The 23,225-nt window shown below is 40.3% G+C and overlaps 1 protein-coding gene across 2 annotated transcripts in view; it reads right to left on the bottom strand.

Moving 5' to 3' along the window:
• Nucleotides 1-485: 485 nt before the first annotated feature.
• ACOT9 (acyl-CoA thioesterase 9) overlaps nt 486-23,225 on the bottom strand; it is a 37,535-nt gene continuing 14,795 nt past the window's right edge. For both annotated transcript variants that reach the window (XM_040338266.1, XM_040338267.1), the window contains 12 exons: nt 22,986-23,156; nt 22,761-22,798; nt 19,460-19,543; nt 16,171-16,274; nt 13,073-13,146; nt 11,589-11,656; nt 10,159-10,270; nt 9,982-10,072; nt 7,707-7,792; nt 7,408-7,495; nt 2,108-2,258; nt 486-843 (listed from right to left, as the gene is read on the bottom strand). In XM_040338266.1, coding sequence (XP_040194200.1) covers nt 770-843; nt 2,108-2,258; nt 7,408-7,495; nt 7,707-7,792; nt 9,982-10,072; nt 10,159-10,270; nt 11,589-11,656; nt 13,073-13,146; nt 16,171-16,274; nt 19,460-19,543; nt 22,761-22,798; nt 22,986-23,156 — 1,141 coding nt within the window. In that variant the 3' untranslated portion in view covers nt 486-769. The remainder of the gene's footprint in view (nt 844-2,107; nt 2,259-7,407; nt 7,496-7,706; nt 7,793-9,981; nt 10,073-10,158; nt 10,271-11,588; nt 11,657-13,072; nt 13,147-16,170; nt 16,275-19,459; nt 19,544-22,760; nt 22,799-22,985; nt 23,157-23,225) is intronic.

Below are 23,225 nucleotides of genomic sequence, written 5' to 3'. Positions count from 1 at the left end.
CGTTGGGATTCTCGGCAGTGTTTTCCTGGCGAGAAACCTGAGCGTGCGTAGGGTGTAGCAAGATGGCGGCGAAGGCATTGAATGTGACGAGCGCATGCTCGTTGTAGTCGATGACGTCACCGCGTTCTTGCCATTCAAAAGAACGGCGGTTCTTTTGAATGGTGTGTGTACACTTGGTGAGCAAGGCAGCTTGCCAGGAAAACCAACGTTTTTTTCCTGACGAGATTCCTGGCCGTGTGTACAGGGCTTTAGACTTTGAAGAAGTTGGTTTAGTCATTGCAGTGTGTAGTATGCAGTATCCAGACTTGTAGTATATAGTATTTTTGACTTGTTTCTATGACTACTTGCTCTTTGCCGTAATAAATATATGCTCATTAAGCTAAGCATTCATGAATGACCATATATGCGTGGAACAAAAAACAAAAACAAAACCCATAACATGCCAGTTGAGATATATACACACACAACCAAATGAAAAAATAAAATAAAGAGAGAAAAACCTTGGATTGCTGTATTTACAAGCAACATCAGAACATGCGTTCCTAAAACGCCAAAAGACTCATATGACCCATAAGCAAAATGAGCGCAATTATAAAAAGAGTGCATAATAAAATGGAAGGCGTTGCGGCAGAAATACATTTCAGCTCTTTTTCAAAGTGCTTAGTGTCCTTTTACATGATCTCCACTTCTTGTCTTTGGGAACAGTCTTAATGTAACAATGTAGACCAAACTTTATTGGTAATGTTGTCAGTTGAAGAACAATTCTTGATCACACGCTCTGGCCATTTTTGGTTTGTACTGCTGCATCAAAATGACGCTTCCCATCTAAGTAAAGCATTGACTCTATATAAAAAGAAAAAACATTAGGTCAGTGTTACATTACATCCCTGCCTGGAGAACACAGCGATTACTGCTAGCAGCTATAGCCACATGCTAAAAAATCTGACATGCTGGTGCCCAAATCAATACAATCAGCCTGCCTATAGATGGATCGAATCTCGGCCGGTTCAGCAGGGACCAGGCAAGATTCAATCCATCTATGGCCGCCTTAAGTGTACTGTAAGGCCCGGTTCACACTGATGCGAGTTCATAACGAATGTGATGCGTCACATACATGCGTTGCGATTCCTCTACGAATGCAATGCGATAAAAAAAAAAAAAAAAAAAAAGAGTCTTGTGCGAGTTTACAGCGTTGTGAATTTAGTCTCCATATACTTCAATGTAAATCTTTCTGGAATCACACAGATTTGCAAATAGAATACAATTATAGACATACAACACAAACATATAAACGTTCATTTAATTTTTTTTTAGCAAACTTTGAAACGACTTAAAGCCGATTGCCATGTTGTTCGTTTGGACCAAGCTGGTCAAACACATTCCTTCACCAACAGATGCAGCGGCTGTCAATGCTGTATAAACTGTATGTAGCCTCAGCTACATACAGTATTCAGCACTGTTTTTTGGCAGTGGGAGAAGGCCTTCCTGTCCCACTCCTGGTACAAAAGCAGGTTGGGCTGAACTTTCTCCATTTATAGACAATTTGTCTTACCATGGACTGATGAACAGCAAGGCTTTTGGAGATACTTTTATAACCCTTTCCAGCTTTATGCAAGTCAACAATTCTTAATCGTAGGTCTTCTGAGAGCTCTTTTGTGCGAGGCATCATTCACATCAGGCAATGCTTCTTGTGAAAAGCAAACCCAGAACTGGTGTGTGTTTTTTATAGGGCAGGGCAGGGCAGCTGTAACCAACACCTCCAATCTGATCTCAGTGATTGGACTCCAGTTGGCTGACACCTCACTCCAATTAGCTCTTGGAGATGTCATTAGTCTAGAAACTCACAAATTTTTTCCACCTGCACTGTGAATATTTACATGGTGTGTTCAATAAAAACATGGTAACATTTAATTCTTTGTGTGTTATTAGTTTAAGCAGACTGTGATTGTCTATTGTTGTGACTTAGATGAAGATCAGATTACATTTTATGACCAATTTTTGCAGAAATCCATATCATTCCAAAGGGGTTCACATACTTTTTCTTGCAACTGTACTTATTGAAAATTCTCAATACAATAAAAAGAATACCGGATCAAGGTCCACTCACCTCCATATGTCTTTGGTACAATGCGAGGCACTTCCTCTTCTGCCATAAATGTAAAGTGAAAGATGTTAGTTGTGTGATGTTCCCTAGTGATGGGATCCGAAACTTCACTGTGGACTCGGATCTGAATATAGTTGTTCTCTGTATAGCACACCTACAATGAAAAGAGAACACGTTCCCAGATGAATTGAAATTATCGAACTGGACAAAGAAATCTTTATAGAAGGGTGTGTTTGTCTCATCTTCAGTAACACGACTAATGTCACTAAGTTACAGCTCAAAGCAAACATTTGTGTGGCTGAAAAGAACACACATACATATAGTTTATTTATTTTTAATAAATCACATGCATTTAACTTGGTGCACTGAGCTTAATTGCAGTTAGTAACATAATATCCCAGGCTTTCACCTAGCTCTTACATTTTAGCTACAAACACGAGGGTGCGTGTCCCACCGCACCTAAGCCAACTGGTCTTAAAACCTAACTTATTAGTTCACAAATAAAATATAAAAAAAAGTGTATTGTGTTTTTACTTAAAGGGGTCACCTCAAAAAAAAGAATGATGAGAGATTACCATGGTGGTCAATGTCTAACCATGGGTCTTTAAATACTGCAAATATCTTCCCTGCTTCTAATCTGAACAGGATCTCTCTGGCTGTATAGTAGAACTACCTGATCTGCTGGCTTTGCGGCGATGTGTCTATCTGTAGGAGGCTACTTTAATATCCTACCTGTCAATACGATAGATAACCTGACAGATGCCTATAAGCCGCTTAAAATAAATATATCTTTCAACAGCTCTACAGCTCAGATAATTGTATGATTAGTTCTATCTGTAGTACCTGCTTAGTATCCAATCTTCAGCTTTGCTCCAGCCAATCTGTCTATATCGGTAGTGCTACAATTTCTACCTTGTTGTAGATAATATGCCCTCTTATGACCACCATTCATCTCTCAAACTAAGGTGCTATACCCCCACTTAAACCATGTAAACCCACAACCAAAAAAACTCCCCAAATGGGCTTTCTGTTCACTTTGGGCGTTTTTTGGTTGTGGCTTTACATGGCTTCAGTTGGGGTATAAACACGATACATTCTTTCACACACTTTTAGAATATTTTGTGAACTAATACAAGTTAGGTTTTAAGACCAGTTGGCTTAGGAATGGTGGGACATGGGAGAGGAAGGAGAAGGCGGATTTAAACGAAAATGGCAGGACTGGGCCAACTTTAAACTTACACCAAGGTATATTGACAGGATGATAAGATGATTTGACATAGAGTAGGAAGATTATTGGGCAAAGAGTGATTCAATAAGAGACTGATTTCCGGAGGTAGGGGAGGGTGGGAAGGCGGGGAGAAGGGTTGGGGGTGACTTGAGGGTGGGATGAGGGTTTGTTCGGCTAGGGGAAACTAATGTATCTATTTATGTATTTAAGTATTTTTTCCTTTCTCTCCTTTTGTATATTAACTGATATATATTAAAAAAAAAAAAAAAAAAAAAGGGGAAGAAAATGAAATGAATAGATAAATAAATTTTCCAACCATGATGCGAACTAAGGAGACTGCGAAATGAACGCAAATTGATTGAATATCCTGATAGTTCTCTGAGGCGGAAAAAAAAAAAAAAAGGAATGGTGGGACATGCACCCTCATGTTGTAGCTTAAATAGTATTGCCAGAAGTTGGTCACTATAAAATGAAGACATTGTTAGTGGGGAAAAAAAATAGATCTTACATTTGAAAGATGGAACTATCTTTTTAATGCATACTTGCATATTTAGAAGCCTCTTGACACATTGATACAAAGATAATTAAAGTGGATGTAAACCCCCCATACACCCAGTGAAGTGAACAGCCTCAGATGATACAGAGATTAACCAAATCTCCCTATATAGGTTTTATATCTATATATGCTGTGTTCACATTTATATACTATTTAGAAGGTTGAGATTGTGTTAGGAGATTTTCTCTTCCTGGTCAACACAGAGTGTGATGTCTGGGTATACAGCCAAGATAGCCAACATTGCTGATTGGAGGAAAGTCACACACCCCCTCTCTTCATAGGCAGAGACTCTCAGAGCTGTTTTGTAATAGGAGCTGCTCTCTGCTACTCTATTTTAGCAACCTCCTTTGACAAAAGATTCAGGCTGTTTTTGTCTAAAAAGTCAAAAAAACATGTCAGGAGTTCTCAGGCTGATAACAGAGGAACAGTTCAGAAGATAGCTATAAGACTTAGTTCATTCAAAAGAGATAACAAAATACTGCAGATGTATGTGCCCAGCTCAAATTTTTATGAATCGGGTTTACATCCACTTTAAAGAAACCTGCAGAGAAATATATGTGATCTGTACTGACCCATTCTGAAAATGCTTGTTGCCTGTCTGTCTCATGTACCTTCTGAGTTACTCTCCCAAAACAAACATGCAGCCAGTAATGTCTGACTGATGTCAGAACCTATTTACAAACTTGTCCTAGGTCAGCAGCTTAGAAAGCACTAGCGACCCTTGGATGAACATGCCAGCAATGCAAGTAGCATTTTCAGGGGTGGCAATGGTAGTCCACATATTTTCCTTAGTACACTTTCTATTGAAAAGATCAGGCCTCAAAATACTGATATTTCAGTTATGAACTGACCCCAGTTTTCTGAATCAACTGCTGGTCTCCGTTTTCCCTGCTGGACTCCCCATTTCTACCCCTGCACTATGGAGTTTCATACCCCATGCATCTATCTTTTCCGTAATGTAAGGCCACGTACACACCATCTGTCCAAACCAAACCGATGAAAACGGACCGAAGTTCAGTTTCATCGGTCCAAACCGTCCGTGTGTACGCCCCATCGGTCTTTTGTCCAACTTACTTTAAAATCGAACCGATGGATCGCTAACCGATGGTTAGTACACAAAAGCATCGGTTCAAAACCTGCGCATGCTCAGAATCAAGTCGACGCATGCTTGGAAGCATTGAACTTCGTTTTTTTCAGCACGTCGTGTGTTTTACGTCACCGCGTTCTGACCCAATCGGTTTTTGGAACGATGGTGTGTACGCACATCAGACCATCAGTCTGCTTCAGCGGTGAACCGATGAAAACGGTTTGTCGGACCATTCTCATCGGATGGATCGGCCGTGTGTATGCGGCCTAAGATGTAACTAGCAATGGGACAGCCTCAATAAGGCCTCAGCATGTATGTGGTACTGGGAAATGTAAAAAGCAGATGGTTATATCAACCCAATAGCATTAGCCCGATACTGATGGACTAAGTACCTTTTCATATGTCACTGGTTGAAGACCTGAGACCTGTGGCTTTATTTTATTTTTATAATCAAATATTTATTGAGTTTTCACAGTACATTAAAAAATCCACAATAGATCACAGTTAAAGAATATGCACTGTACACAACTCCATAACGCCACCAAAATGCATAAGAACAAGAACAAGATGCGTCTATAGTGCTGAAAGGGTGGTTGGCCACTGAGGTAAGACCAGCATATGCAATACAATCCTTGAGAAACAACAGGTTAACATCCTGAGCACAGGTCATTCAGTACCTACTATATAACAAGTGGTAATGCACACAGCACAGAACGTAAAGACAAAAATGTAAAAAAGGGGGACATGGACAATGCACTCAAAAGACCTGAGAAGAATGTTCCCGGGGAAATATATTCACAGTAAATATAGGGGGGCCACAACCGGCAGTGTAGAATAACTTGGTTGCATAATAAAAAGGCCTATAACGCCATCATCAGCCCCGTGGAGGATTTTAAATCAAAATATTGATCACATTTAAAGCGGGGGTTCACCCAAATTTTTTTTTTTTAACATTAGATTGAGGCTAATTGTGGGAAGCACAATCGGGTGTTTTTTTTTAAATCAATGCAGTACATACCGTTTTAGAGATAGATGTTCTTCGCGGCTTCCGGGTATGATCTTCGGGACTGGGCGTTCCCATTTGATTATATAAAAAACAGGGTGCAATCAGCGCAAATATATAGATCAAAAAATGATGATATTAAAAGTGTATTTATGTGATACAGACCCCCAGGGTTCAGATCACTGGTAATGCCAGCTGAACACTAAGGGAAATTCGCAAAAATCCTAAGCAAGTAAAAAATAAAATAGAAAAAGTGCAGCGCAAAACTCAAATATATAAATGATACTGGTATACTCAAACACCAATACCATAAGTGTGAATATGAATATGCAGAAAAAATGAAAAAAAAAAAAAAAAAAAAGAATATTAAAAAATAAATACAATTCAAACAAACAGTCCAAAAGTCCAGAAGTGTCAGAAGATGAGTGAAATAAATCTCCACCACGTGACAATCCACCAAAATTTTGAAGTGATCCCTCCACCGTTGTAGATGGCTACTCTCATCTTCATATATGGACCACTGAGTTAACAGATGGTCAATAAAGCAAATAGGCAGGTCATGAACAGGAACCAGGCTGATGTATTAGATCCTCATAAGACAACCAAACCGCAAAGGACAGGTGCATGTAAAGAGATAATCACAGACTAAGTGCTCACAGTTGCAATGTGTGGATTTATTCTTTAAAAGAAGCAAAAGTCAGGCTACTCACATTTGGCCAGACAAAAAACGGCATGAAGTAACAATCTTTAGGAATGAACAGCAGATGAGCGACGTGATGTTTCAGGCCCGAGTTGCCGAAAGAAGCCGACCGTCGGTGCGGCTCTATACGGCGTCTGCGCACCGACGTTCGGCTACTTTCGGCAACTCGTGACGCACTGTATGCGACGGTCGGAAGCCTGTCAATCAAATAGGAACGCCCAGTCCCGCAGATCATACCCGGAAGCCGCGGAGAACATCGATCTCTAAAACGGTAAGTACTGCATTGATTGTAAAAAAAACACCCGATTGTGCTTCCCATAATTAGCCTCAATCTAATGTTAAAAATTTGTTTTTTGGGTGAACCCCCGCTTTAAGTTCACTATACACATTACAATAAGCCCTAGATCTACCAAAACATTATATTATGGAGGGCCTACCTAGCTAAACTATCCAATCAATTTGTATCCAATTAGTCAAACCCTTCTACTACATACTGTACTTGTTAGTAGATCTAAAGTTCACCACACATGCTACAATCCGATTGTTACAATTGCCTTTAGATCTACCAACAACTACATAGTTCAAGCGCCTGCCTGACTGGATAGCTGATCTAGGTTCCTATATTTGGCAAATTTAAAATTGCTTGTACAAAGGTTGTATGGTCAGATAGTAACGTGTACGGCGACCACTGAATGAATACAGCTTTAACTATTAAGTGTAAAACCCTACCTGAGAGGATAAGAATAATAATGACCCCAATTCCACAGGCCTTTGGAACATGATGTCATCAACGGCTACAACGTAAGGTCTAGATCCACTAGAAGAGAAAGGTGTAGCAATGATTTTTTTATATATTCTATATACATACACACACTGAAATACATTAGGGTATGCATTACCCACCGTCTTGAAAGACATGAAGTAGTACACTGAAAGAATCTTATATATGTGTATATAAAACAAATCCTGAAATATTCATCAAGACAAGGAGTAAAACATATTTTAACAATAAATGAAATATCACTTACCCATAGGAACATGCAGTAGCCCATCCCAGCTCATAGGCCTTTCTCATTAGAAAACCGCCAAATATCCTGTTGAAGATGTTCCTTTGCTTAAGTTGTAAAAAAAAAATTTAAGAAATCATTGAGCTCACACAGAACTGAGAAATATTTTACAACATTTGCAGCAAAGCTGATCTGACAGCAGCACACTGTGGATGGGTCCAGCTCCCAACACCAAAAGCAATTGCCCCCCCGGTCGCTCTGCCATAAGCGATCCTGCCATAAACCGCTTCTGCCATAAGCGATCAGACAAGAAACTGTTATGAGGAGAGCTGGCCAGATCACACAGAGAGTTTCAGATCCAAGCTGTATCACATCGGGAGATTCTCTCTGTGTGATCCGGCTCTCATCCGGAATTATCCCTGTGATCCCAATGCAGCGATAGGCTGAATTGATGGGCACCAATGAGGCTGCACTGATAGGACGACAGCACTGATGGGTCGGCACTTATGGCCACTGATGAGGCAGCAATGATGGCCACTGATAAGGCTGCACTGATATGATTTATTTTAATATGGTAAAAGAAGTTGATTTCTTTTTTGTAACTTAATTCTGCATAAAACATTTAAAGCGGTAGTTCACCCCCCCCGACACGATTTTACCATCGAGACAGGCATTGTAGCGCGAGCTACAGTATGCCTGTCCCGATTTTTTTAACCCCGGACTCACCTTGTAATCGGACATCGTAGATTTCGGCTCCCGCGGGGAATGGGCGTGCCTATGGAGAGGGAGGATGATTGACGGCCGGCCCTGGCACGTCACTCTCCCCGAAGACAGCCGGAGTAGGTCTCGGCTCTTCACGGCGCCTGCGCACAGGCTATGAGCACGCGTCGTGAAGAGCCAAGCCTATTTTGGCTATTTCCGGAGAAGCGTGACGCGCCAGAGCCGGCCGTCAATCATCCTCCGTCTCCATAGGCACGCCCATTCCCCGGTATCTTCGATCTACGCGTACAAGGTGAGTACGGGGGTAAAAAATTCGGGACAGGCATACTGTAGCTCGCGCTACAATGCCTGATTTTATGGTAAAAGAAAAAAAACATTTTTTTTTTTCGTTGATAGGGTGAACCCCCGCTTTAACATTTCATGAGAAGTGACATTTGCATCACTTTCTTATAACACAAAGGAGTTCAAGTTTTCAACAAGCTAAATGCAGAGATTTCCACAAGGTTTCTAAATGATATCACACGCTCTGTAACTGGCAATTACATGATGATGTCTTTTCACTTTAACTATAAGAATAGAGAATCAGTTCAGCAGGGAAGACCACACATTCCCAAATACTTGAATGAAATCTGCTCTTGGACTCCTATGCAAACATCATTGATTTTCTTCAGCTCAGAAAAAATGCCAGAAATGCTACTATGACACTGTGGCAGTGGTGGTGGTTGTAGGGGGGACATTTCTTTTTTTATATAGAGTGAACAATTCCTTTTATTCATGCTAGTGCAAAAAATATATTAGGGCCAGATTCTCGTAGATCGGCGTATCTTTGTTCCGGCGTAGCGTATCCTATTTACGCTACGCCTCTGCAACTTAGACGGGCAAGTGCTGTATTCTCAAAGCACTTGCTCTGTAAGTTGCGGCGGCGTAGCGTAAATAGGCCGGCGTAAGCCTGCCTAATTCAAATGTGGAACAGGGGAGCGTGTTTTATGTAAATGTTATGTGACCCGACGTGATTGACGTTTTTCACGAACGGCGCATGCGCCGTCCGTGGAATATCCCAGTGTGCATTGCTCCAAAGTACGCCGCAAGGACGTATTGGTTTTGACGTGAACGTAAATGACATCCATCCCCATTCACGGACGACTTACGCAAACAAAGTAAAATTTTCAAATTTCGACGCGGGAACGCCGGCCATTCTTAACATTGGTACGCCGCATGTACACCACCATATAGCAGGGGTTAACTTTACGCCGGGAAAAGCCTAACGTAAACGGCGTATCTGTACTGCGTTGGCCGGGCGTACGTTTTTGTGAATTTGCGTATCTAGCTGATTTACATATTTCTAGGCGTAAATCAGCGTACACGCTCCTAGCGGCCAGCGTAAATATGCAGTTAAGATCCGACGGAGTAAGAGACTTACACCGGTCGGATCTAATAGAAATCTATGCGTAACTGATTCTATGAATCAGGCGCATAGATACGACCACGCAACTCAGAGTTACGACGGCGTATCCGGAGATACGCCGTCGTAACTCCGTTGTGAATCCGGGTCTTAGTATGTAAGATAGGATAATACCTGTGGGTGACAGATCTCCAAGCCCTTCAGTTTAGCATCTTCCATCCACACCGACTTGTGAGGCAATACACGACTTCTGAAGCTCACTGTGCTAAAGAACGACATTAGTGAAAAAATCCAGAAAGATACTTGCCCCATCCATATTCAAATGACTTGTATTTACCCCTATGCACATACTTTGTATCTAGTGTGTTCAAAAACATGTCATGCACAATTTTCCTTTCTTCTGCTTCTGGAGCCATTTTCAGAAGAGATGCGGTACTGAATGCAACTCGCCTCGACTTATTCACTATCAAAAGAGGATAAAAAGCATAGTTGGAAACATGATACACAAGAGATTTCCATTTGCACTAGTATTTATAATGACCCCCAGTGGCCTTAAACTTGAATATATGTTTGGCCATCATCATCTTAGTAGAAGTTAAAGTGGAATGCAAGTCTAATGCCTCGTACACACGCTCGGGATTTCCGGCAGGAAAAATTCTGTTGGGAATCCCGACGGGGGAAAAAAAATAGAGAGCTAGTTCTCTTTTTTTACCGCAAGATTTTGGCAGTTTTCCCGTCGGAAAAACTGCGAGGGAGTGTACACATGGCCGGCATTCCCGGCCAAAAGCTCTCCTCGCAGTTTTCCTGTCAGAAAACCCGGTCGTGTGTATGAGGCATTACACCAACTATAGTATTTTTAAAAATATTCCCTCCGCCTCCTCCTATCTGCACTGTGTAAAGAAAGATCTGTATACTTACCTTTTTTTTTATCCATACTGGTCATTTGATTCAGTAGGTCTGTCTGTCCAATGTCATGGAGCGCTCCACAACAGGTGGGTATTCTGTAACGTAACCCATAGGCTCCCATAGCTGTTAGCACTGTGTAGACTAAAATAAGGCAAGTATACTGAACTTTTTTTGTACAGAGTAGGTGGGGTCGGCCACCACTCCTAAGAACTAGTAGATTCTGGTGTCAAAAATCTATACTTAAAAGGGTTCAGGAAAATAACTCATAACAGTGTTGAAAAAAAAGTAAAAAAAAAAATATATATATATATATATATATATATATATATATATATATATATATATATATATATATATATATATATATATATATATATATCCCTCAAATATGTTTTCTAGTTTTCATCTTAGCTCCCCATTACTATGCAACAAGAATGACAATTGGAAGATGACTAGAAGGTTACTTTGGGCAACTGCGTAGTACAAAACAGTGAGGGTCACACCACCTACCCCTCTTCTTTATGTCATATAAAGCCATGAGAATAATGCATGAATGTAATTAATTTGTTCACAAGCACGATTTTAACCATCAGCCTTTCTCAACCGAGGTTCCATAGAAATTTAGGGTTCCTCTAGAGATTGCTAGGCATTCTCTGAGCAGTTCCTGCCTCTCAGATAAGTAACTACTGGCAACAATAATGTTTTTAGCACAAATGTAAGGAGCAGTCTTTCCAAAGACCACTACACTAAGGTGCTGCAAGCTAGATAGATGGTAGCTATAGCATATTTTGTTAGGGGTTCCCTGGGACAGGAAAGTTATTCCAAGGGTACCTGCATGTTAAAGTTGTGAAAGGGTGGGTTAGATGAACACTTACTTTCCCCTTGCTTGAAAAGATTTTCCTCTTCTTCTCCATTAGGAACTAAAGGATTCACAAATGCTGGCCTAAGGATATTAATAAGGCATGAGAAGTTACATTTTTATAGTACCATTAGAACCACTAAAAAGTCCAGCACCATTACACCCACTTTGGACCCATATTACGAAAGAACACCACACACAGTCATATGCCAGCAATTAAATAAATGTCCCAAGATCCTGGTGCTAAGTGCATATCAACAGAGTTAAATTTAAATCAGAAGATAGATAACAATAACACATCTCCGAGACGGCTGATGGTGGTCCATTCCCTAGGTAACCCAACCTTTACCAACATTATCATCACTACATTATATTCTTTTGAAACATTAGACCATTCATCTCACAGTAATAATCTAATGGACTCTCTCCATACCTGGAACAGTTTACACATTATGGGCCAGATTCAGGTAGGAGATACGACGGCGTATCTCCAGATACGCCGCTGTATCTCTGAGTGTGAGGCGTCGTATCTTGGCGCCTGATTCAAAGAATCAGATACGCCAGAATTTGTCTAAGATACAAAAAGATACTTGGTGGGCACACCCTAAAAATGCTATACATCTAAGCTGGTGCTGCTATAAGACCAAATACAGTACAAAACAGATTATAGCACACACATGCAAAAATGACATTTATCCTGCAAGGCTAGTTAAAAACACCTGAACATATTCAAAAATACGGGGGTTTTGTCTAAGATACGACCAGCGTAAGTCTCCTACGCCGTCGTATCCTAACTGCATATTTACGCTGGCCGCTAGGGGCGTGTATGCTGATTTACGCCTAGAATATGTAAATCAGCTAGATACGCCTATTCACGAACGTACGCCCGGCCGTTGCAGTACAGATACGCCATTTACGTAAGGCCTTTTCCGGCGTAAAGTTACCCCTGCTATATAAGGGGCAGCCAATGTTAAGTATGGACGTCGGGACCGCGTCGAATTTTCCGTTGATTACGTCGTTTGCGTAAGTCGTTCGCAAATAGGGCTGGGCGTAATTTACGTTCATGTCGAAAGCATTGGCTTTTTGCGGGTTAATTTGGAGCATGCGCACTGGGATACTTTCACGGACGGCGCATGCACCGTTCATAAAAAGCGTCATTTACGTGGGGTCACGATGATTTTGCATAAAACACGCCCACATCTTACAGATTTGAATTAGGCAGGCTTACGGCGGCCAATTTACGCTACGCCGCCGCAACTTACGGAGCAAGTGCTTTGTGAATAATGCACTTGCCTGTCAAAGTTGCGGAGGCGTAGCGTAAATAGGATACGTTACGCCCGCACACAAATACGCGCTCCCTACCTGAATCTACCCCTTATTCTCAAAATACTATGCACTATGTTATCTATACTTATTATAACAATAGGCTATCCCAAAACACATTCTTGGAAAGAGGTGATCTGTAGAATATGTAACCATTTATATTCAGCACCTATTTACCTCCTGTTTTCTGGATCCCGGGCCACCATAACAAACGTTGCATCCAGCACAGGACTGTAAACACCGTCATGAAGCTGTAACCACCAAAAAACACAAAGATTATGTTATGTAGTTATTTGCCACATAATCTTCTTCATGGCTAATTAAAGTGATTGTAGAGTCAGAAGATTTTATCTTAATGCAGCCCCCCTAATACTTACCGGAGTGCCATCTCCAATCGAGCAAAGTTGCAGGAGAGACTCGGCTGCACGGGACTCTTCCTCCTCACTAGCTGAGACAACAACAGAGCGCCATTGGCTCCCACTGCTATCAAAGTCTTTGAGCCAATAAGGAGAAAGAGGGGGCCTAGCCTCGGCTCTGTGTATGAATAAACAGGGCGGCTCAGCTGCCCCCATAGCAAGATGCAAAGAGACTTATCATTTTAATGCTTAACTATCATCCACTTCTGTTAAATTGGCACTGCTGAACAGAAGTGCCCACTGTATACGTCCTTAGCTCATGTGACAACTGCTGTCACCACTAGTATCATTTGCATAGGTGTTTGAGGAGCATTAAAAAACACCCCCTCAAATGCCTGCTTTCAATGCCAGTATGAACTTAGCCTAATGCCGCGTACACGCGATAATTTTTCGGGTTGTAAAAAACAACGTTTTTCAGCCTCTAGAAAAAACAACGTTTTTTCCAACTTCATCATTAAAACAACTTGCCTACACACGATAGTGAAAAAAAGAAGCTCTAGCAAAGCGCAGGGACGTACAACACGTACGACGGCACTATAAAGGGGAAGTTCCATGTGGATGACGCCACCCTTGGGGCTGCTTTTGCTGATTTTGTGTTAGTAAATGACGATTCGCGCTTTTCTGTCTGTTACAGCGTGATGAATGTACTTACTCCCGTCTCATAACTTGCTTCTGAGCATGCACAGGTTTTTCACGTCGTTAAAGCCCACACACCATCATTTTTTACAACCCGAAAAACAACATCATTTAAAACGTTGTGAAAAAAATAGAGCATGTTCGAATTTTTTTTTGTCGTTTTTCAGAACCCGAAAAATGCTCTGAAACCCATACACGATCGTTTTAAATTACATTTTTAAAAAACCCAAAAAATTATCGTGTGTATGCGGCATAAGAATAGCAGCCCAGCTGGTATCAGGACTGTGTAAATGTACTTGGGATGTGGGTGCCGCTTTTCAAAAATAACAAATAAATAACTAACTAAAAATGATGCAATTAAAAGCCATTTTAAGGAATCAATGTTTAAAAAGGCAAGACCCCCAAAATGCAATACGCTGTCCAGTATTGACCTCCCCATTGATTATTAATTCCAGGTTTCTAACATTGCTAATCATGCACCCAGTTTGGAGACCAGTTTATTATGTCAACTTATAGTGAACCTGTCCTGAAAAAAAAATGTAGGCTGCTACTGCTGATCTGCTTTTGACAAATCTACTTGTCTATCTATTATGCTGATCTTCTGGATTTCAAATGTTTTCTAAGTCACTGATTCATAACAAGCATAAATCCTGGTACGCACACAGGTAGTTCTGAGGCATTCATGGTACTAATTATGCAATGTTAAAGTGGTTGTAAAGCTTACATTTTTTTTAAATACCAAACATGTCATACTTACCTTCACTGTGCAGCTCGTTTCGCACAGACTGGCCCCGATCCTTGTCTTCTGGGGTCCCTCATTGGCTTTCTCGGCTCCTACCCGCTTCTGGTAACCCCCTGGGAAGTGCTCTCCCAAGGGGGGTTACCTTGCGGGCACGCTCCCGAGTCCTGTATTCGGCGTCCATAGCCGCCAACTACAGGACTCAGCCCAGCCCTTGCGTGATTGGAGTTGATAGACAGCAGCGTGAGTTAATGGCTGCGCTGCTATCAATCTATCCAATGAAGAGCCGAGAAGACCGAGCTGAGATCAAGTGCGGTCTCGACGCGGGACTTTCGAGGGCTCAGGTAAGTAAACGGGGGGGGGGGGGGGGCAAACATCAGATATTTTTTTCACCTTAAAGCGGGAGTTCACCCGAAAAAAAATTTTTAACATTAGATTGAGGCTCATTTTGTCAAGGGGAATCGGGTGTTTTTTTTTTTAATCGAAGCAGTACTTACCGTTTTAGAGAGAGATCTTCTCCGCCGTTTCCGGGTATGGTCTTCGGGACTGGGCGTTTCTATTTGATTGACAGGCTTTCCGACGGTCGCATACATCGCGTCACGAGTAGCCGAACGAGTGCGGCTCTATACGGCGCCTGCGAACCGACGTTCGGCTACTTTCGGAAAATCGTGACGCGATGTATGCGACCGTCGGAAGCCTGTCAATCAAATAGGAACTCCCAGTCCCGCAGCCCATACCCGGAAGCGGCGGAGAAGATCTATCTCTAAAACGGTAAGTACTGCTTCGATTTTAAAAAAAACACCCGATTCCCCTAGACAAAACGAGCCTCAATCTAATGTTAAAAATTACGTTTTTGGGTGAACCTCCACTTTCATGCATAGGATGCATTAAGGTGAAAAAACATGAACCTTTACAACCCCTTTAATACACCGATCTCCCTGCTGAGCTATTGGGTTCTGAGAGTGGGACTGCCTCCTGCCAGAACACACCTATCAGGGCTCGCAGCCATTGCCTGCAAGCTCTGATTAAATGCTGATCAGCTGCCAGTTTTACAGCATGCTTGTTCGACACAGCTGGGACGTTAGGCCAGCTTCTGTTGGACAGGCTGCTGTACTGGCACAATGTCAGTCTGTTTTTTTTTAACCAGCCAATATTCGGCCCATGTGTGGCAGCTTTTAAGATCAGATTACCGACTTCCCTTGCTACATTCTTTTCATATAAAAAAAGGTCAGAAATGGTGGCCCATGTTGTTTTCTAATTGTAAATTCCCTGTAATATCTTCTTGGATGTAACTATATAATAAGTCACTTGGCTAGACAAGTGAAATATTATGTAGGCTTTATTCTATGTAATGTTGTTATTTCTTTTGGATACAAAATCTTCTAGTAAAACACTATAAAGAACAACCAATGTCAATTTTATTTATGATGAAAAAAAAATAAAAAAAGCAATAAAGTCAAATACAGGCATTACATAATACATACCTGTAACATATGCATTTTGACTTCCATTGAAGTTTTCCCAACCCATGACACATGGCCTGTCAGCTTAATGTCACAGTCAGGAGAAATGATCTGCTTACGTAGATCTGAAACATATTAAACACAGTGTCATTTAGTAAAGCAAAGCATTTATTATAAATCAATAAACACACACAATATATATATATATATATATATATATATATATATATATATATACACATATATATATATATACATATATATATATATGTATATGTAATAGAATTCAAAATAAAAAGAGTCAAGGGTGCCATTAAACTCGTTACTTCAGTGCTCAGTCTGTTTTAGCTTCTCATAGCATATACCGTAGTTGTGGATAAATCTAAAGAGGATTATAAAAGTTGAATTTTGTGACCAGCATTAAGTGTTTTGTTATGGCAAAATCTCTCTTTGTTTTAGATTGGAACCTTTTTAGTATTGGTTGAAAGGAAATCTAACATTTTTAAATTGCCACCAGAGCAGGTGGAGGGGAAATCTTTCGATGGTGAAATCTGGTCACACACTTCAAATTTTGGCTGATTCCCGTTGAACTTCAATTAGTGGGTGTTACCGTCTTCCCACTCCTATCTGGATTGAAAAATCTAAGGCTGGACATAGATGCCTTGTTTTTTATTTATTTTTTAATCAACCAGAGGGCTGATCGAAAAAACAAAAACAAATGGGTCCACACATCCACACATGCAAGGAATCCTCCCTGCTGTGTCATTGTATTCTGACCGATCCAACTAGCTACATCTGATGTTTGGGATCATTTGACAGCCAGCTGTCAAAATACAAACTAGCTGCAGTGGGAGATTCGTACATCTGTGCTGTATAGCATGGAGGGATGAAATAGTCAGCCCACAGACCGAACATAAAAATAAAATATATGTGTGTATGGCAGGGGTTGACAAATTTGCTTGGAATCTAGGAGCCAGGTAAAAAAAGTTAGGAGCCAGAAAACGCGCCCCGTCCCGACGAGCTTGCGCGCAGAAGCGAACACATACGTGAGCAGCGCCCGCATATGTAAACGGTGTTCAAAACACACGTGAGGTATCGCTGCGATTGGTAGAGCGAGAGCAATAATTCTAGCCCTAGACCTCCTCTGTAACTCAAAACATGCAAACTGTAGATTTTTTTTAAACGTCGCCTATGAAGATTTTAAAGGGTAAAAATTTGTCGGCATTCCACGAGCGGACGCAATTTTGAAGCGTGACATGTTGGGTATCAATTTACTCGGCGTAACATTATCTTTCATAATATAAAAAAAAAATGGGGATAACTTTACTGTTGTCTTATTTTTTAATGAAAAAAAGTGTCATTTTTTCACAAAAAAGTGCGCTTGTAAGACCGCTGCGCAAATACTGCGTGACAGAAAGTATTGCAACGATCGCCATTTTATTCTCTAGGGTGTTAGGATAAAAAATATATACAATGTTTGGGGGTTCTAATTAGAGGGAAGAAGATGGCAGTGAAAATAGTGAAAAACAACATTAGAATTGCTGTTTAACTTGTAATGCTTAACTTGTAATACCAACGGCCACCACCAGATGGCGCCAGCTCACATCTGGTGGTAATAACTTGTAATACCCACGGCTCACCACCAGATGGCCCCCTTCCAATTCAAGTCGCCAGGACCCTATTTCTAGTCGCCATGGCGACCTGGCGCCCGGGATTTGTCGAGCCCTGGTGTATGGCCACTCTTGCTTTAGAAAGATCTCCCCTTGCTTTCTGCTGTTTCTTCGGGACAAGAACTAAAAGGCAATCTCTCTGATAGGACACCAGGGACAGCAGTAAAAAAAAAAAAATTTAAGAAAAAAAATTAAAAAAGCGGAATAATCACTCCTTACTCTATCCAAAACGAACACAAAAAGTTTTTGCTTTATATACATATTTTTAAAAGTGTATGCCAAGGCAAAAAAAAAAAAAATTAGGGCTGCCGTGTCCATCTGAAGGGCTCCTTTGCTGTGCCTTCATATCTGCATGCCGGTGGGACCTTACTATCCTCTATCAACCTGGGATTCTACAACCATCCACTGGGAGTTGTGATAGTTCCCTTCACGGGACATCTACATGCCGACACACTGATGTTAACCCCTCCTCATCTGGATTCAGCAGTGGTATCGTTGTACACATTTTTATACCAGTATCATACTTAGCTACATGTTTTTATGACTGCTTTTGCTACCGTTTGGTATTACTCGCACCATTTTTCCAGTTTATGTAGCTACATGGATTTTTATCTCCAGTGCAATTTTTTTTTTTTTACCTACTTGAAGACTATGAAAGTTTTAATGCTATTCCCATCGAGCGCTGCCTTTGTGTGTTTTTTGTATCCTGTTATGCATTTTCCAGTGGTTGGTAGCTGCACTGAAAATCAGCCTGCAAGGAGATCAGCTAAAAGTAGTTGGATCTGTATGTGCGTTATAATTAATCAAAATTAGTTGATTAATTGATAAAAAAAAATGTATAAAAAAAATTGATTAATCGAATACGAAAATTTTAATCAGCAACAGCCCTACTAATAATTATTGCACATGTTGGCTATCAGAGAGTTTTTTCCATGTCAGCTGGGTCATTGGTATGAACTGTTCGTCTAAATTGATTGTACCATAACGTTTTTGTCTGTTTGTGGGTATTTTTATACCTAATAAAAATGTTTTTTTTTTAAAATAAATAACTGTACCATAATAAATAGGGTTGCACCTATACTGATACCGGTACCAATGCCGATACCAAGCATTTGCACGCATATTCGTACACATGCAAATGCTCAGATACCTGAAATCAAAACCTTTGCTCATATCGCACTGCAAAGAAATGCATGCGATTTGAACAAGAATGGGGTGCAACCCATGTCCGAATCGCATTTGGTATCCCACACCGCTCCTGTGTAAACCCAGGCTTCTCATAGTGACTTTGGCCTGGGTTCACACAAGAGTGGTGTGGGAAACCGCATGCGAGTTGGTGCAGTGCGATTTGAGCCCATTCATTTTGTATGGGCTCAAATTGCATTGCAAAGGTATTGGCCCTCGGCATTGGCGAGTACTTGACTGAAAGTATCGGTGCGCGTACCCACCGGTAAAAAAAAAAAAAAAAAAGGGTATCGGTGCAACCCTAATAATAGATGATGCCACCACCAACCACACAAAGCTTATCAATGGATATCAATTACTTGACTTCAAAGATTTACTGTGAATTGATTATCATAGAGTCACAGTAAAAAACAAAGCTGGTACCAAATCTGGAGTTTTTCATCCCAAACACTCACCAATCTTGTCCACCAAGGCAGTGACTATTGAAAGAGGAGATGTGTTGCGCGATTCAGACTTGGTGTGGGTGTAGCAGATGAGAACTAGTACAGAAAAGCAAAAATCAGTATATACTGCAAAAACTTCCAATACTTCAACATAGAGCTTTAAAAAAAAAAAAAAAAAAAAAAAAAATGCCCTATTCTCTTGTTATAGCACTTGTTAGGACTGCCAACAGTGTTAAGCTGGCCATACACTAGTAGAATTTCATTTAACATTTTTAATTTTAAAGAATGTTTTACTTATGGTCAGTGGGGTCATATCATTGTTTATTTTCAACCACATTGATGAGAAAATTCAAAGCAGCATCATTTTCTCGAACAAACAAATTTCTAGCAGTGTACATAGTATTTATTTGGGAAAATACACTCATTCAATATTGAATGTTAAAAGCAAATTAACCTTTTACCTACTTTCAACTTGGCTTTGAAAAAATATAGAAATATTCCATGACAGTTTGCTTCGGAAGGCAGAATGTAAGTTAAAAAATAAATAAATACCATTGTTTAGCCATAGTGGAGCGATCCAATTTTTTCCCCTTCCTTTTCCCTTTTTTTTTCTTCTTTATTCTACCTTCTTTTTTCTTTCTCCCCCTTGTTTATGAGTGTATGAAAATGATATGTATTGAAGATATGTAAGGATGTAATGTATTCTACTAGCATATGTAGATAGCCCTCACATAAATATATCTGCTGTGTACAAGGTTAAACCCCTGTAATATTCTATGAAAATAATATTGTATATATATAAAAAAAAATATATATATATATATATATATATATATATATATATATATATATATATATATATATATATATATATATATATATATATATATAAAATAAACCCACACATATAGGAACTCTCTCCAATATATTTGTGACATAACAAATTTTATTCATCCATCCCTCCATGCTCAGCTATCCCTGTCCATACCCAGCAATACCCTGCCAATACTCCGCAATACCCCACAATACGCCACCCTCCGGTGCTTCTACTGACTCACCGCTACAATCAAAGCCAGGATACTTTTTTTTATTTCAGGCTTCCCAGCCTAGAAGTGAGATGTGGGGTCTTATTGACACCACATCTCACTGTAAAGAGAACCTGTCATGCTATATTCCTATTACAAGGGATGTCAAACTAAAGTAAATAAAGTAAAATAAACAATACATTTTTTTATTTTTTTTAAAACGCCCTTGTCTCCGTGTGCTTGCATGCAGAAGCGAACGCATATGTAATCCCTGCCGACATATGAAAACAGTGTTCAAGCTACACATGTGAGGTATCGCTGCGAACGTTAGAGCAAGAGCAATAATTTTGGCTGTAACTTAAAACATGTTACCAATAAAAAAAATTAAAGCGTTGCCTATGGGGATTTTTAAGTAGCGAAGTTTGGCGCCATTCCACGAGCGTGTGCAATTTTGAAGGGTGACATGTTAGGTATCTATTTACTCGGCGTAACTTCATCTTTCACATTATTCAAAAACATTGGGCTAACTTTACTGTTTTTTTTTTAAGCACAAAACATTATTTTTTTTAAAACCGCGTTCGAAAAATTTCTGCGCAAATACCGTGCAAGATAAAAAGTTGTAATGACCGCCATTTTATTCTCTAGGGTCTTTGCTAAAAAAGCATATATAATGTTTTGGGGTTCTATGTAATTTTCTAGCAAATAAATTATGATTTTTACATGTAGGAGAGAAATGTCAGAATTGGCCTGGGTGCCCCAGAACGCCTGAAGGTGCTCCCTGCATGTTGGGCCTCTGTATGTGGCCATGCTGTGTAAAAGTCTCACACATGTGGTATCGCCATACTCGGGAGTAGCAGAATGTGTTTTGGGGTGTAATTTGTGGTATGCATATGCTGTGTGTGAGAAATAACCTGCTAATATGAACATTTTGTGAAAAAAAAAAATCTTGATTTTGCAAAGAATTGTGGGGGGAAAAATGACAACTTCAAAAAAACTCACCATGCCTTTTTCTAAATACCTTGGAATGTCTTCTTTCCAAAATGGGGTCATTTGGGGGGTATTTGTACTTTTCTGGCATGTTAGGGTCTCAAGAAATGAGATATGCCGTCAGTACTTCAGGTGTGATCAATTTCAGAGATTGGCACCATAGCTTGTGGACTCTAATGGCCCGTACACATGATCCGAATATCGGACGAAAACGATCGTCCGATGAAGAATCGTACGATTTTCGGATCGTGTGTACACTACTTTCGAGAGCCGATCACGACAGTTCATCCGATATTATTCGATCGGACATGCCCGAAAATGTTCCTCGTACGATGTCAGATCGTACGATTTTCGTTTAGTCAGTACAGTTGTCGTCTGAAAATACAATACAAATACATTACAACACATGACATCACTTCCGATTATTTTTTTCGGTCGTACGAGAATTTTCGTGAATTTAATAACCTATTTCATTTTACTTGCGACTATTAAGCGAAAAAAGTCGTATGATCTGTCGTACGATATTCGGATCGTGTGTACGGGCCATAAGGCCCCTTTCACATTGAGGAGTTTTTCAGGCGGTACAGCGCTAAAAATAGCGCTGCTATCCCGCCTGAAAAACTCCTTCACTTGGAGGGCTTTCACACTGAGGCGATGCGCTGGCGGGAGACAAAAAAATCTCCTGTCAGCAGCATCTTTGGAGCGGTGAGAGGAGCGGCATGTATACCGCTCCTTCCCATTGAAAACAATGGGAAACCGTGGCAATACCGCCGGCAATGCGCCTCTATAGAGGCGCATTGCCGGCGGTATTAACCCTTTATCGGCTGCTAGCGGGGGTTAATACCGCACCACTAGCGGCTGATTCCCTCTGCAATCCCGGCGGTATAGCGCCGCTATTTTTAGCGGCGTTATACCGCCACCGCGGCTCCCGCCCAAGTCTGAAAGGGGCCTAACTTTCACAAAGACCAAATAATATACACCAAATTGTACTTATTTTTACCAAAATTTATGAAGAAAAATTACAATTTTTTTTTTTTTTTTTACAGAATTTTTTGTCTTTTTTCTTTTATAGTGCAAAAAATAAAAAACCCAATGGTGATTAAATACCACCAAAAGATAGCTCTATTTGTAAGGACAAAAATTTCATATGGGTACAGTAATTGTCATTCAAATTGTGAGAGCACCGAAAGCTGAAAATTGACCTAGTTAGGAAGGGGGTTTAAGTGCCCAGTGGTCAAGTTTTTAAAATCCTTCTGTCAAAACACAAATACCATATAGTTTGATATAGCTGAAAATTGTACCTCCCAAGCTGTCAAGATCCTCAAGAATTCTACCAAACCTATAAACAAAAAATGCAATAATTACAACCTTATAAAAATAACACATACACCACACATAAATGTATCACACTTTATATTTATGCTTTATATTCAATATTAGAAAAAAAAATGTTTTTCTGAGAGTCTTAAAATTTTGGACACAAAAAACTGACATTGTAAAAGCAGACGGGCTGCAGAGGTTCTTACCGGACATTGTTATAAACATTCAGGTATTTTTCTCGTAGTTCTGGCTGGCTACCAAGTGGCAGCATGACCTCAGTGTAGCTGTCTTTCATTCTACGTGACGGGAGGTCCTCTTGCCTTTTGGCCAGTAAAGACTGCAGAGCCTTTCTTTCCTCCATGGCTTGCACATGATCTCTATCGAAATACAGGAGAGTTCATACAATATTTTCAAGGGTTGGCAAATAAACTTGCACCTGCTATCTT

Source organism: Rana temporaria, chromosome 2, assembly GCF_905171775.1.
Source record: "Rana temporaria chromosome 2, aRanTem1.1, whole genome shotgun sequence".
In the NCBI taxonomy this organism is placed as follows: Eukaryota; Metazoa; Chordata; class Amphibia; order Anura; family Ranidae; genus Rana; species Rana temporaria.
This window is presented reverse-complemented; position numbering and strand designations above follow the sequence as displayed.